The sequence below is a fragment of the Myotis lucifugus genome, unplaced genomic scaffold (assembly GCF_000147115.1).
Source record: "Myotis lucifugus unplaced genomic scaffold, Myoluc2.0 scaffold_20, whole genome shotgun sequence".
NCBI classification, from domain to species: Eukaryota; Metazoa; Chordata; class Mammalia; order Chiroptera; family Vespertilionidae; genus Myotis; species Myotis lucifugus.
The window spans coordinates 2,226,719-2,243,029 of record NW_005871068.1 but is presented as its reverse complement, the minus strand read 5'-3'; the positions used below and the strand labels follow the sequence as shown (position 1 = coordinate 2,243,029).

Genomic DNA, 16,311 nt, shown 5'->3' with positions numbered 1-16,311 from the left:
TTCAGTAGAAGGCATGCAGGAGACAGCTGATCAGTGATGTTTCTCTCTCATCAGTGTTTCTATCTCTTTATCCCCCTCCCTTCCCTCACTTTCTAAAAAAAAAATCAATAGAAACATATTTAAAAAACAAAAACAAACCATCAAAATCCAATAAAGGATTGCATATTGCATTTGGTGGTTAGGACTCTTTAGTCCCCCCCATAATCTAGAATAATAGTTATCCCTCTGTCCCTTTTTTTTTTTTTATCACCATGAGCTTGACTTTAAGGCCAACCCATTTGTCTTGTAGAATGGTCCACATTCTGGATTTACCTGGTGCCATTTAACTTATTCCTCTATCCCAGGGGTGGGCAAACTTTTTGACTCGAGGGCCACAATGGGTTCTTAAACTGGACCGGAGGGCCGGAACAAAAGCATGGATGGAGTGTTTGTGTGAACTAATATAAATTCAAAGTAAACATCATTACATAAAAGGGTACGGTCTTTTTTTTTCAGTTTTATTCATTTCAAACGGGCCGGATCCGGCCCGCGGGCCGTAGTTTGCCCACGGCTGCTCTATCCCCTATATCTTTTGCAGGCTAAACTTTTCTGGCAATAATAAATACTTCATAAGTGAAGCTTAAAAAGACATCTTATTTTATTATTTTTTTAAATCCTCACCCGAGAACATTTTTCCATTGACTTTTAGAGAGAATGGGAGAGAGAGGGAAAGACAGAGAGAAATATCAATATGAGAGAAGCACATTAATTGGTTGCCTTCTGCACAAGCCCCAACCAGGGCCTGGGCCAGGGAGGAGCCTGCAACCGAGGTACATACCCTTGACCGGAATCGAACTGGGGACCTTTTGGTCTGCAGGCCGATGCTCTATCCACTGAGCCAAACCGGCGAGGGCAAAAAGATATCTTATTTAATGATATTGTAAACATTTTAGTTTCCTAGTCCCTTGTCTCTCTCTTCTCTTCCACCTTAATTGCCTCTTCTTTTTCCTTCCCTTTCTGTCTCCTTCTCATATTCTCTTCCTCTTTACCTTTTGCTCTGCCTTCCATACCTCTTTTGGATATACTTCATTTTTCCTCCGCTATCTTTTTCCTGAAATTGACGGGAGGGAGGGAGGGAGAGAGAGGGAGGGAGGGAGGGAGGGAGGGAGGGAGAGAGAGAGAGAGAGAGAGAGAGAGAGAGAGAGAGAGAGAGAGAGAAAGGAAGAAGAGAAAAGAAGAGAAGAGAGTTGGGGCACAGAGAATATGAGAACTGTCAAGTAGAGAAATGGGAATACGGAATTCAGTGGCCATGTCATTCTTTAACCCGTGTACGTATATATACTATTGTGTCCATCTCTATATTTTTACTTTGATTCAAATATTTTATTATTTGAATACACTTTTTGATGAGGGTGAATAAATGGTTCATTTGGGTATATCCATATTACTTATAAGTATGTTTTTCCTATCTACTAGCCTAAGAAGTGTTAACAGAAAATTTTAATTTCACTAAGTAGCAGGTGTGAAGGGAGGGAAGGAAGAGATGAGGTAGGCCCAGACCTTCTCTTTCTCCTTTGATGGTGCCTGTCTGGCCTGTGTACAACTGGGGTTGTAGGACAGCACTGCTCCTGTGTTTCATGAAGCTTTTATCCTTTCTTCTCAGAGACCATATGAAAGCAATGGAGGAAAGAAAATTACTTCGTAGTTTTTTGGCAAAGTCACAGGAAGCACTGCCCCCTAGGAGAATGAAAGACAGTTATGTTGAAGTTCTCTTACCTTTGGGCAGTCAGCCTGAATTACGAGAGAAATATTTGACTGTTCAAAACACCGTAAGGTAACATAGCACTGTTTTTATTTGTGTTGTTTATTTGCCTTTATTTCATTTCCTTTCTTTATTGCAACTTTGAGATATCATTCACACACCATACCATTCACTTATTGAAAGTGTGCAATTCTGTGGTTTTTAGTATATTCAGAGAATTGTGCAGCCATTACCACAATTAATTTTTGAACATTTTCATCACCCCAAAGTGTGCTATTTATTTCTACAGAACTTATTTTCACTTAATTCTGTTTTCTTTATTTCACAGATTTGGCAGGATTCTTGAGGATCTTGACAGCTTAGGAGGTACTGGTATTATTTTAGTATTTCGAAATACTTAGACTAATACATTGAATCCTATATCTAGAAAGGGATTTTTTATTAACTTGCACAGATGAGCATATTGTAAAAGAGGAGAAAAAGAACAGCTACTACCTCTGAATTGGCATAATTCCCCCCCAAAATGTGGATTCCTACTTATCAGTTAGAAACTGATTAATTCTCCTTTCTAATAACTTTTTAAAAAGTCTTACATTTACAGAAAAGTTGCAAACAAGTACAAAGAATTGTTCTTCCCTGAATCATGGAAGAGTATGTTGCTGATATGCATATCATCCCCAAATATTTTCATGTCTGTTTCCTACCAATAACGTCCTTCTCTTACCGAACCACAATACAACCATTAACATCAATAAGTTAACACTGGTACATTAGATTGTCTAGTCCAGTGGTCGGCAAACTCATTAGTCAACAGAGCCAAATATCAACAGTATAATGATTGAAATTTCTTTTGAGAGCCAAATTTTTTTATTGTATTTTTAAAATATATTTTATTGATATTTTACAGAGAGGAAGGGAGAGGGATAGAGAGTTAGAAACATCGATGAGAGAGAAACATCGATCAGCTGCCTCCTGCACACCTCCCACTGGGGATGGGCCCACAACAAGGTACATGCCCTTGACCGGAATCGAACCTGGGACCTTTCAGTCCACAGGCCAACGCTCTATCCACTGAGCCAAACCAGTTAGGGCAAGAGCCAAATTTTGTAAACTTAAACTATATAGGTAGGTACATTGTTATTAACTTAATTAGGGTACTCCTAAGGCTTAGGAAGAGCCACACTCAAGGGGCCAAAGAGCCGCATGTGGCTCGCGAGCCGCAGTTTGCTGACCACGGGTCTAGTCCTTCAACGCCATTCAACTTTCACCCGTGGGACTTTATAGTGGAAGGATCCAGCTCTGAATCATATGTTGCATTTAGTTGTCATGTCAGGGATAGTTCCTGTCTTTCTCTGACTTTTATGACCTTGACACTTTTGAAGTTTATAGGCCACTTCTTTTGTGGAATTTCTCTCCATTTGGGTTTGTTTGATGCTTCCCCAAGTTTAGATTGAGGATGTGCATCTTTGGCAGGAATGTCACAGAAGGGATGCTGTATTTTTATTGCGTCTTATCAAGTGGTACATGATTCTGATTTGCCCCATTACCCTGATGTTAACTTTGATTCCTTGTTGAAGGTGGTGTTTGCCAGGCTTCTTCACTGAAGTTACTCTTTTCCCCTTTGTAACTAATAAGTACTTTGAAGGGAGGTACTTTGGGACCTTGTAAATATCCTATTCCTCATCAGACTTTCAACTTATTACTTTAAAATCAATATGGCCCTAGCCAGTTTGGCCCAGTGGATAGAACATTGGCCCGCGGACTGAAGGGTCCTGGGTTTGATTCTGGTCAAGGGCACGTACCTTGGTTGCAGGCTCTATCTTCTGTTCTGGTTGGGGCACATGTGGGAGGCAACCAATTGATGTGTCTCTCTCACATCAATGTTTCTCTCTGTGTGTCTCTCCCCCTACCTTCTACTCGCTCTAAAAATCACTGGAAAAATATTCTTGGGTGAGGATTAACAAAAAAAGAAGAAGAGGAGGAGGAGGAGGAGGGGGAGGGGGAGGAGAAGGAGAAGGAGGAAAATAAAATCAATATGGACTCAGGGATTCCTATTTTATTGAATGGGTTATAATATGTTACGTGTACTATCATCTGTTTAGATACTCAAATTGTTCCAGGACTGGCCTAATCCATTCAAGTTAGCTTTTGTGGGTTTTTCTTGATGTGTCCCTATCATTTTTTGAGCACTTTCTGTCTTTCTGTGACATGGCAAGATGTTCTAGGTCAGTGATGGCGAACCTATGACACGAGTGTCAGAGGTGACACGTGAACTAATTTTTTTGGTTGATTTTTCTTTGTTAAATGGCATTTAAATATATAAAATAAATATCAAAAATATAAATCTTTGTTTTACTATGGTTGCAAATATCAAAAAATTTCTATATGTGACACGACACCAGAGTTAAGTTAGGGTTTTTCAAAATGCTGACAGGCTGAGCTCAAAAGGTTCGCCATCACTGTTCTAGGTTCATTTGTACTTTCCCTGCCCCAATCCTGGAATCAGCCCTGCTTCTTTTTAGTGGAGAATGATATTTATCTATTTTAAATGTTTATTTTAAAGAGCGAGGAAGGGAGATAGGTAGAAACGTGGATGAGAGAGAATCATTGATCAGCTGCCTCCCACATGCCTCCTACTGGGGTTGAGCCCATAACCCGGGCATGTGCTCTGACCAGGAATCGAACCGGGGACCTCTTAGTTCTTGAGTTGATGCTCAACCACTGAGCAACACCAGCCGGGCTGGAGAATGATATTTAGAAACCAAGGTCTGGGTTCTGGGAGGGGAGTGGTCATTGCTGCTGGGGTATGACTGTCCCCATGCCCTTTCATTGAAGGAGCTGGGGAATGTATGCACATCCACACATTTACCTCTGTGTTTATCTATCTGTCTGTTTCTGTGTGAAAACCATGGGTTCACACTGATAGTTCCAATTCCACACCACAGTTTCATTCTTATTTCTTTCCTTCTCATTTTGTAATTCCTTTCTCCAACTGGCTCCATTATCCTTAATATTTTACTTACTTGATTGGTTCCCCTGGATGTAGCCAATGTCATATCTCTGCCATCCCTCGCCTCTCATGGCTGCTCCCCTCACTGGGGCCTACTCCATGCAAGTCCCTTTCTGCAGGTCACCGTCCTCATTGTGCTCAGGGTCACCATGCTGGGCCATCGCTCTTGTTACCTCTCTGCTTGTCCTCCTGACCCCACTTGGCTTTCAACATCCTGCTCTGGGCGACCTTGTTTACTCCTAACTAATGACTTGTGAATTGAACTATGGGAAAGGGTTTAAAGAAAGGCTTTAATAACTTAAAAATATAGACGTAAGTCCATTGTTAGGCTTACACCTAGCTACTATTGTCGTCAGATTAACTAAACCAGGTTACAATTTCTTAATGGCCTTTAAGAAAATTAAACACACACGTTTGACTTTGATTTACATAAGTGTCCCTAAATTTACAAACTCCCCTGCCACTGCCTTGTTTTTTCCTCATTACCTCCTGTTGGTGGCCAATCCCTTTCACCTGTTTACTTGATCCTATTCCTTCCATTTCTTCAAGGAACTTGCCTTATTACGTCTTTAAGTCTCTCTTTTTAAAAAAAAATATTTTATTGATTTTTTACAGAGAGGAAGGGAGAGGGATAGAGAGTTAGAAACATCGATGAGAGAGAAACATCCATCAGCTGCCTCCTGCACACCCCCTACTGGGGATGTGCCTGCAACCAACCTACATGCCCTTGACTGGAATCGAACCTGGGACCCTTCAGTCCACAGGCCGACACTCTATCCACTGAGCCAAACAGGTTAGGGCTTTAAGTCTCTTTTATCTTAAAATGAAAAGTAGGCAAAATTCACTTCCCTATAACACTCTCCAGCTCTCTCTCTCACTTCAGAGCTAACTTTCTGGAAAGAACTAGAAAAAAATCATATGCTCCTATTGCCTCTGTCTCCTGACCTCCTGTTATTTCCCAACCCTCCATGTTCTGGCTTCTCCTTATGCCATTGAACTGCTCTTGCCAAGCTCTCCGTTGGCCCCCTCATTGCATGATCTACTCTTCAGGGCTTACTCAGCTCCTTTGCAGCTCCTACTGCTGTCAGACTGGTCCTTGGACTCAGGTGCCAGTTCCTCCTGTCTCTCGGGTTGCTCCTTCCTCTTCTCCTGTGTAGGCTCCTCTGTCTCTGTTGATCCCTTAAATGTCAGTTACCCTCAGGGTTTTGTCTTCTGCCCCCCCTTTTTTTTGGTTATTTGCACATTCTCTAGAAATCATCTCCTTTACTCCCCATGCTTTAGTTGATAAAGTATGGGGAATACTTAGGAAGGTACATTTCCTGGCCTACTTTTCTGAGTTCCAGACCAGTTTGTCCTATCTCCTGGACATCTTCATTTAGATGGGCCAGAGGCTTCTCGAATTCGACATGTGGAAAACAGCCCCTTTTCCTCTTCCTGTATTATCTTTTTCAGTGAATGGTATACCATCTTCATTCATGCCAGCTGGAAACCTGGCTTTAGTCAAGTCTCCCTTCTTCTTAGCTCTTGGATCTTTTCTCTTCTCTTCATTTCCACTGCTCTTAGACGAATATGGTGTTTATTTTTTTTGGGGGGGGGTACCACAAAGGCTTTTAAATGGAATTTCTTTGCCTTTAGCTTCTCATTCCCCCAGTGCATCCTTTAGCAGGTGCATGGATGGAAGAATTCATTGTCACACAGCAAATACTTATTGAGCACACACCCAGTCCTGTTGGTGGTAAACATTTGAATGAATCATGGGGGAAGCAGGGAGGCCACGAAATACAGAAGTATAATGATATTTGTAAGGTGCATAGAACCATACTTGGCACATACAAATGGTTGCTAAGTGATGGAAAGTATACAGATAGCCACAGAGTGTTATGGGGAAGGCGGGGTAATGCTGAGTGAATTAATTGCTTCATGATTAAGAAAGAGTCAGGAGGAAAACAGGTAGCTGAGACCCTGTGATTGTTTTTCTTTTCTGAAGATGTTTGATGCCATCAGACTTGTGTGCCGGGGTCTTTCTCTGACACAGGCACTGCGTCTCTCTGGAGTGGTGACAAGCCACTTGATGGGCCTATGCTTTGGGCTTCAATTTCCTCACCAAATCTAAAACTGATTGGGCAGTTAGATTAGAGGATCCCCAGATTTCTTGGGTCATAGGATAAGACCATCAGTGGGACATGGGGGGTTGGGTCTTCAAAACAAGATAAGACTTTTTCTAGATCTCAGGAGTGAATTGTAAATGTTGAGAAGTAATTCTACTTTGCTTTTATTTGGTTCTCTTCTGTTTTCCTACAGTTCTTATTTGCTACATGCACACCAAAGTTCATGAAGTTAAGATGTCTCCTTTATCGATAGTTACAGCCCTGGTGGACAAAATTGGTAAGTGATATTATTTTCTATGCATACTTAAAATTCTTAAAAATTACAAGATATTATTTTTAAAAATTTAAATCATTTTTTATTTTTCAATTACAGTTGAAATACAATATTATATAGTTTTAGGTGTGCACCCCAGTGATTAGACATTATATGACTTAGTAAGTGATCATCCTGATAAATATTGTATCCATCTGACACCATACACAGTTATTAGAATACTATTAATTGTATTCCCTATGCTGTACTTTACATCCCCATGACTATTCTGTAACAACCAACTTAATTACAAGATATTATTGAGATTAAAATTTTATGGGGGAATTTTTATGCATGCGGAAATGTCTAGAATGCTATATACAAAAATATTTATTATAATTATCTTTAGGTGGAAGGATTTTGTGTGGTTCCAGTTTTATTTTTTATATTCTTTACATTGTCTACATTTTAAAAAAACACATACAGCCTGGCTGGCGTGGTTGAGTGGTTGAGCGTCGACCTATGAACCAGGAGGTCACGGATGGATTCCTGGTCAGGGCACATGCTTGGGTTGCAGGCTCGATCCCCAGTAGGGGGTGTGCAGGAGGCAGCCGATCAATGATTCTCTCTCATCATTGATGTTGCTGTCTCTGTCTCCCTCTCCCTTCCTCTCTGAAATCAATAAAAATATATTTTAAAAAAAGACATACAAATTTCTTTTGTGTGTTAACAAAGTCATTATTTTTGGAAGACAAGAAATGTAGTAGAATTTACCAACATTTCAAGCGAAATGGAATTTACCAACATTTTAAATGAAATTCTCCATTTGCAGCACAGGAAAGTTTGGGTGTGGTTTGAACTCAGATTGATTTTCTGTTTTGCAGATATGTGTAAGAAGAGCTTAAGCCCAGAACGGGACATCAAGTTCAGTGGCCATGTTAGCTGGGTTGGGAAGACATCTATGGAAGCGAAGATGCAAATGTTCCAGGTGTGTAAGCGCCTAAAAATGGCCCCCTTGTTTCAATACAACCCACTAGTCTTAGTTAAAGGAAAGCTTATTTACCTGTGTGTCCGTAGACAGGTAGGTAGCTCACCACTTCTAGAAAAACTATTGAAAGTTCAGGTCACACAGATGGTGGATTATTAATATCCTCCTCCTGGACAAAGACCGACACATTATTTGGTGTTTATGTTTAGTGTTTATTACTTTCAAATCATTTCAGCCCCATGGTAAGGTGCTTGCTTCTGCTTTTGTGTGGAGAGTTGCACGAATATCTGAGTTACGTTAGGCATGCATGGGATCGGTCACTGTGTTAGTTTTCTAGGGCTGCTATCACAAAATACTACAAACCAGGTGGCATAAAACAACAGAAATGTATTTTCTCACAATTTGGAGGATAGAAGTCCAAGATCAAGGTCTCGGCGGGATTCTCCCTCTAAAATCCGTAAGGGAGAATCCTTCCTTGCTCCTTCCCAGCTTCTGGTAGTTTGCTACCAGTCCTTGGCATTCCTTAGCTTGTAGCTGTAACCCTTCCATTTCTGCCTCATTATTACATGGCATTTCCTCTTGTGCATCTGTGTCTCCGTGTCTCTTCTCCTCTCTTTATAAGGACATCAATAATATTGGATAAGGACCCACCCTACTCTAGTATGGCCTCATCTTAACTGATGATATCTGCAACAACTCTATTTCCAAATAAATGCGTGTTTATAGATACTTCAACATATATTTTTGGGGACACAGTTTAACCAAGAACAGACACTTAGACTATCATAGCAGTTAGGAAGCTCTAATGAGCAAAACATAGAATAGCTACTATAAAGAAATGGAGAAATTTGACAAGGAAAACTACCTCAAAGGGGATAACAGCACAGAAATCAAATAGCTCAGCATATGTCTAAGATTTTATTATGAAAACTTATTTAAGAATGACTTTTTTAGTTTAGCCAGGGTATTCAGTAGACCTGTTATTCAGATACATTTTTTTTTCTGTTACGGAATTTTGAAATACTTCACTTTTTGGAAAAAGTTTGAAGCTTGCTCTGCAGTAATTAAAGTTATTTGTCAAAAAAAAAGTTATTTTTCAAAGCCCTGGTCGGGTGGCTCAGTTGATTAGAGCATCATCCCACACACCAAAAGATTGTGGGTGTGATTCCTGGTCAGGGCACAAATCTAGGTTGCAGGTTCTATCCCCAGTCAGTATGGGAGGCAGCAGATTGATGTTTCTCTCTGCCTCTCTCTCCCTCTCTCTCTGCCTCTCTCTCCCTCTCTCCCTTCCTCTCTCTCTCTAAAAAAACAACAACAATAGTTATTTGTCAAAAATAGTTAAGTAGTTTTTTAATCCTTACCCAAGGATGTGATTTTTAGAATTGATTTTAGAGAGAGAGGAAGGGAGAGGAGAGAGAAACATCGATGTGGGATTGGCTGCCTCCCATACCCACCCTGACTGGGGATTGAACCTGCAACCTTTCGGTGTGTGGGGCAGTGCCCCAAATAACTCATCCACCTGGCTAGTACTTAAGTAGTTTTGTATTTGATGCTATATGTAAGCAGTTGGATTCTGTAACTCCAGTGCAGCTGTAACTGACAGTAGTACTGTTTTTAAAACAAAACACAATAAAGTTGTTGGGGATGCTGTATGACTTGTCCACACACTTTTTAAATCTTCATGGTTGATTCCTTGCCTGCTCAGTGCCACGTGCAGCAGGTTGCTGGCATAGAACCAGCTTTCTAGGGGATCTTGACAATTTGAATCTTGGACAAGTCGGTTGAAAAAGAGATACAGGGATTATTGGGAGGAGAGAACCAATGAAAATCAGTGTTAGGCAAATACGAACTTTTTTTTTAAATTTTCATTTCTCATTGGCAATTTTGCCTAATAACTCATTACTTGAGTGGTCCTTTCCATTCCAGAGAGGAGCGTGGCGATAGGTGCCTCTGGTTTGGGTGCATGTAGGTTCAAATCCCAGCTCTGCTGCTTATTAGCCACGTGACTGTGGGTAAATCACCTTCTCTGAGCCTCTGTTTTCTCAAGTGCAACATGGAAGCGGTAACAGTACCATATTATATGGTGTGGTACAGATGAAATGGAAAACAGCCCACTCATATGAAGAACTTGTTACGTTGCCTGTCACACAGTAACTACTAATCCCATGTTGACAATAATGCTAATTTATTGTTACTATGGAGATGATCCCAAATCTCTGTTCTGGTCTTGACCTTCAGAACTAACTTTCCAAGTACCTATTATATCTCCCCCTACACGGGCTCTTGCTACCTCCAGTCCAGTGCGTTTTAAATTGAGTGTCAGCTTCCCTTCTAATCCTGATCTTCCTTCAGTGTTTTCTGTTTGTCATCCTCCTGGTTTCCCAGCTGAATACCTTTGTGATAGCTTAAATTTTTCCCTTTCCTGTGCAGCCTTTTGCCAAGTTTTACAAATTCATCACCCTCTGTAACTCACCACGGTCCTTTCTCCCCCTTGCCCTTGGCCCTGTGTCCTGTTCAAGCCCCCACTGCCTCTGTGTGAGTACCTGAACTGTCTTTCAATTAGTCTGCCTGCCTGTTGCGTGTTTTCACCCTCTGTTCATTTTCACCCTCTGTTCATTTTATTTATTTATTTATTTATTTATTTATTTATTTTAAAATATGTTTTATTGATTTTTTACAGAGAGGAAGGGAAGGGGATAGAGAGTTAGAAACATCGATGAGAGAGAAACATTGATCAGCTGCCTCCTGCACACCCCCGATTGGGGATGTGCCCGCAACCAAAGGTACATGCCCTTGACTGGAATCGAGCCCGGGACCCTTTAGTCCCCAGGCCGACGCTCTATCCACTGAGCCAAACCAGTCAGGGCTCTCTGTTCATTTTATACATTTTTATCAGATAGACCTTCCAAAGCTGATCTTAAATCACATCACTCTCCTTGTAGGAGGCAGCTGATTGATGTTTCTCTCTCATCGATGTTTCTATCTATCCCGCTCCCTTCCTCTCTGTAAAAAATCAATAAAATATATATTTTCAAACAAACAAACAAACAAACCTTGACCATTATCTGCTCATTAAAATCTAAACTCCTTTGACTAGTTAGGATCCAAGGGTCTCCAGAAACTAGCTCCAACATCATTTAAATACCTTCTTAGAACTCACTGCCAGACACTTTGAGCATCCTAAGAGTAGGGAGTTGTTCATTTTGGCATTCCCGATACTTGGCGCTAGTAGGTGTTCATTATAATAAACCATAGTTTAAACAGTAAGCAAGTGGCTGAGTGTCGTTGCTTATGCTTTTTCCTTTTCCTGAAATCCTTGTGTTCTGGCTCTGCACATCCACATTCCACTTGTGCTTCCAGGTCACTCCATGCTCGAATCCTTCCCTGGTCCTCCAGCTCATAATACCTGTTCCTTCCTCAGAACCCTTTCTCTGACCTGCTGATCTCTGCTCCTCAGAGCTTCGTAGGAACATGTTTTCTCTTCTACTAGGTCACATGCTTCTCAACAACAGGATCTGGGTGTGAGTCACCAAGCCCACTTCCTGACGTCCACTCATTTAACAGTTCACTTAGCAATCATTTATTGCCTGCCATTCTGTGTTAGGTATACAGCCGTGAGCAAAACCCAGTTCCATTTTCTTGGAGTTATCATTTTGGTAGTCCTCAATAATTACTTACGTTGATTCATACATTGGCTGTCATTGATCAGGTATCTGCTATAGGCAGTCTTTGTGCTAAGTGCTTAGGGTACAAATGTCAATGAAAATGGCCTTTGTCCTCAAGAAACTCATGATGCAGTGGGGAGGCAACCACTTAAATAAATGATCATGGTATAGTCTATTAAGTATGATGCAGCATTTCTCAACAGGGACACTATTGGCATTATATGTGGGAAAATTCTCTGTTCTGCAGGACTTTCCCCCTGCATTGTGAAGTGTTCAGCTCCTTGCTCACCCCCATCCCATTAGTAATGTCTCCTAAGTCATGTGACAACCCTACACATTTCCAAATAACTCTACGGGGGTGAGAACCACTGTCAGGAGAGGACTTTGCATTTAGCTGACAAACAAAGGAGGGAATGATGAGTTGTGTCTGGGGCGAAGGGATGCGTGTTTACTGACTGGGCCGCGGGGGCGGGGGGAGTGGTTGTGATGAATGTAGCCATGAGGAAGGCATCAGGTGAAGGCATGGAACAGAGGTATTCAACAGCATGGTCCATTCCAGGGCCTCCAAGTGGTTAGCCGTGGCTGGGGAAAAAGGTGCGGGTATGAGGAAGTGTTTGGGAACAGCTGGAGAGGAATTTGGGCTCTGGTGGAGGGCTGTATATACAGGGCCAACAGGCTTTGAGCAGGTGCTAGAAAAAAGTCAAGGGGGGAGGTACTAGGGCCCAAACAGGTGTTAGTGACGAGGACTAGTGATGAGGAAGGAACTGAATGGACCCTCAGGTTATGATAGGACTTTATGATATGATTGTCCTGGAAGTACAGACTTCTAAGGGATAAAGAAACACTTTAAAACTTCAAAGGCTTTTGTGCAGTGTAAGTATTTAGCTTAATCCACAGATTTGTCACTGATCTTATTCCTTCTTGGGAGCCCCTGTGCTCAGCGAAGGAATCCTAAACGTGTTGGTAGTTGGCACACTAAGGTTCCTGAAAATGCTAATGTCTATGAGAGTGGCGGGAGGTCCACCTGGCTCTGTGTGCCATGTGGAGGACAGGTAGGCCTGGAGAAAGCCAGACTTCTGTCTGAAGCAGGACAGTGAAATGATGATGTAGTAGGTCCTTCTATGACCCCTGTTGTTGGGTCCCAGTCAGGCTCAGCTCCGCAGCCTCTAGCTCATGTCCATCCTAGCATGTCCCGCAATGCACTGTTTGGAATTTTGGGGTGTCTTTCTCCTGCTAGACCACAGGTTCCTGGTCACGCTGCTGTCCCCACACAGAGCCTAGTTCTGTGCCTGGAAACTCAGCAGCTGGTGGTTCATGAATGCACTTCTCTTTTTGTTTCTTTTAAAAAAAATTGTTGAGGGTATTACAGATGTCCCCCATTTTCCCCCCCTTTGCCTCCCTCCTCCGGACTCCTGCCCCACCCCAGGCCTTCACCGCACTGTTGTCTGTGTCCATGGGCTATGCATATATGTATATAAGTTCTTTGGTTAATCTCTTCTCCCCGCCCCACCCCGTATCCCCTCTGAGGTCTGTCAGTCTCTTGCATGCTTCCATGTCTCAGGATCTATTTTGTTTGTCAATTTATTTTGTTCATTAGATTCCACATATAAGTGAGATCCTGTGATAACCTGTCTTTCTCTGACTGGCTTATTTCACTCAGTATAATAATTTCCAGGTCCATTCATGCTGTCTCAAAGGTTAAGAGAACCTTCTTTTTTTTACAGCTGCATAGTATGCCATTGTATAAATGTACCACACTTTCTCCTCTTTTTCTAATTGCTGCCTTTCTCAAAGCATGCACGCTCTCTGTTAGAATTGTAGCAGGTCTTCCCAGGAAATGCATTTTTTACATCTGCATTTTCTTTCCTTTGTTCTTTAGTTACAAGACAGTGAATTTTGTCCTGTTTTGGAAGCAACATTTGTAATGGTGGCCCGTGATTCTGAAAATAAGGGGTAATTGTTCTTTTTTTCTAATTCTTTATTTTGAAAATTTTGAAGATACATAACACCAGAGAGAAGAGCGTAATGAATGTCTATATGCCCATCACCTACACACAAGAGTTTTAATATTTTTGCCATATTTGCTTCATCTGTTTTTTAAAGTATATTATTTTCTTTATAATATTTTAAAGCAAATCCCAGACATAATGACATTTCACCTCTAAAAACTTTAGTTTAGGCATCTCTTAAAAAATGAGGATATTTTTGCCTGGCCGATGTGGCTTGGTGGTTGAGGATCGAGCCATGAACCAGGAGCTCAGGGTTCAATTCCTGATCAGGGCACATGCCTGGTTGTGGGCTCGATCCCCAGTAGGGGGTGTGCAGGAGGCAGCTGATCAATGATTCTCTCTCATCATTGATGTTTTTCTCTCTCTCTCTCCCTTCCTCTCTGAAATAAAAAAATGTATTAAAATATTTTTTTTAAATGAGAATATTTTCTTAAATAACTACACTACCATTAGCACACCTAACAAAAATACTAGTCAGTCCTTAGTATATTCCAATAATTCATATTCCGTTTTCCCCAAATATCGTTTTAATGATTTGTTCAAATTAGGATACAAACAAAGTCCACATATTATATTTGATTTTTATGTCTCATAAGCCTGTTTTGTTGGTTAACAGCTTCAGTGAGATATAATTCACATATAGAATTCACCCATTGAGCCCTGACTGGTTTGGCTTAGTGGATAGAGCATCGGCCTGCGGACTGAAAGGTCCCAGGTTTGATTCCGGTCAAGGGCATGTACCTTGGTTTCGGGCACATCCCCAGTGGGGGGTGTGCAGGAGGCAGCCAATCGATGTTTCTGACTTTCTATCCCTCTCCCTTCCTCTCTGTAAAAAAATCAATAAAATATATTTTTAAAAAAAGAAACAAAAAGTCAGACCCTGGTTTGACTCTAACCTATAAAAAAAAAAAGAATTCACCCATTGAAAGTGTACAATTTTATGGATTTTGGTGTATTCACAGTTGTGCGGTCTCTAGAGGTTGTTTAAATCCAGAATAGTTGTGTGTCTCCACTGTTCCCCTCTTTTTCCCCCCACTCAGACCCAAAGTATCAACACTCACTAGGTGAGCTGCTGTTGACGCAAAATGTTAACATCATTGCATGCCTCCTTATTGTTTTATCAACGCATTGAAAGGCCCAATGGGTTCTTCTAGACCAGGGGTGGGAAACATCCAGCCCGTGGGCCGTATAAGGCTTGAGAAATTATTTGGCCTGGCCCTGCCAAGGCAGTAGGGGTGAGTTAATTAAATGTTTGACCAAATACAGCAGGCTCATTTTTAAACTGATAATTTTGTATGGCCTGCGAATGATGTCATAAATATCCAAATGGCCCTTGGGAGAAAAAAGGTTCCCCACCCCTGTTCTAGACAATGTCCAACTTTCTGTATTTTCAAGTAAAAAAATACCATGAGGAAGCATGGACTTGTTTCTTTATTTCTAGTATTTTCTATAAACTGAAGTTAGAGCTAGAGCCTTGATTAGATTCAGGTTCAGTTTATTGGGTGAGAGCACTTCATGGGTGATGCTGTGTATCTCGTGTCTTGTATTGGGTCATATAAGGAGATATAGATGGTCTCCCTCCTAGCGAAGCTAAGATTGATGCGTGGGCTCAAGTAGTGACAACCTGATCTTGCCACTGTCAAGTTCAGTTTATCCGCTTATGATCAGCAATGATATACAGGGCAGGGTGTATCCAGTGTATACTTTGTCATCCTGCACATAGCTAGCTCCCCATCAGTCTTTTTCCACGGCTCTTAATGCCCTTTGTTGATCATTGCTTTAATCATGTGGGAGTGTAAAAGGATTCTCAAATTCTATCATTCTTTCAACATTTATTAGCTGGAGTTCTGTGAAGAAGAGCTGTCCCTTATCAACTAGGGCCATTTGGTTTGTAAAGGGAAGTCAAGATGAATGTTTCATTCCTGTCTTCTACTTACACATTTGCAAAAGAATGAGTTGGTTAATTAGCTAGTGACAACATGGTTTTCTACTTTTTTGGCTTTAAAAAAAAGGATCATTGTGAATGCATGGATTTTAACATATAAATGTATTTCCACGAATTGTAGCCAGTGCTCTTGCTGCTCAGAGTATACTCTCTTTGGTCAGTGGGAGCCCCTTTAAGCTGCCTCCTGTGATAAGCCCTTTTGACATTTCCCCATTGGTTTTTGATACCTGCCTGCTCTCTGGTGCAAGGAGTTATCTTGGGCTCATCTTACACATTTCCTGCCCCAGGCCTAGAAACAGCCATTTCCCCAAGGAGTCCTGGGGTTTCTTTTAGTGGGAACTGATATTTAGAGACCAAAATCTAGGCACTTGAACTGTTTTGTTACTAGTTTATCATCATGTCTAGGCCTTTTTAGTGGACAGAGCTTGGGTGTATATTATAAAGCAAATAAATAAACAACCTCATGAGTTTATAGTGTCATTTTCAAGTTTAATTGTACAAGCTTTAACTCATTTGGCTTTCTACTTTATCTTTTTTTTCTTAAATTGATTTATTGGTTCCTAACAACAGTTCCACCCAAGGCCTTCAAACT

General features: G+C 41.2%; 1 protein-coding gene and 1 non-coding gene across 5 annotated transcripts in view; one reads left to right on the top strand and one right to left on the bottom strand.

Annotated features, from left to right (window-relative positions):
• ACOT9 (acyl-CoA thioesterase 9) overlaps positions 1-16,311 on the top strand; it is a 33,126-nt gene that overhangs the window by 11,038 nt on the left and 5,777 nt on the right. For 3 of the 4 annotated variants that reach the window (XM_023751321.1, XM_006085623.3, XM_006085622.3), the window contains 5 exons: positions 1,643-1,813; positions 2,070-2,107; positions 7,053-7,136; positions 7,997-8,100; positions 13,645-13,718. In XM_023751321.1, the coding sequence (XP_023607089.1) occupies positions 1,650-1,813; positions 2,070-2,107; positions 7,053-7,136; positions 7,997-8,100; positions 13,645-13,718 (464 nt within the window). In that variant the 5' untranslated portion in view covers positions 1,643-1,649. Of the gene's footprint in view, positions 1-1,180; positions 1,308-1,642; positions 1,814-2,069; positions 2,108-7,052; positions 7,137-7,996; positions 8,101-13,644; positions 13,719-16,311 lie in introns of those variants that run through there. The other variant, XM_023751322.1, reaches the window with a different exon arrangement.
• On the bottom strand, positions 14,807-14,877 carry LOC111825304. The gene has a single exon (XR_002828476.1). It is a non-coding gene; the product is annotated as a small nucleolar RNA SNORD56 (small nucleolar RNA).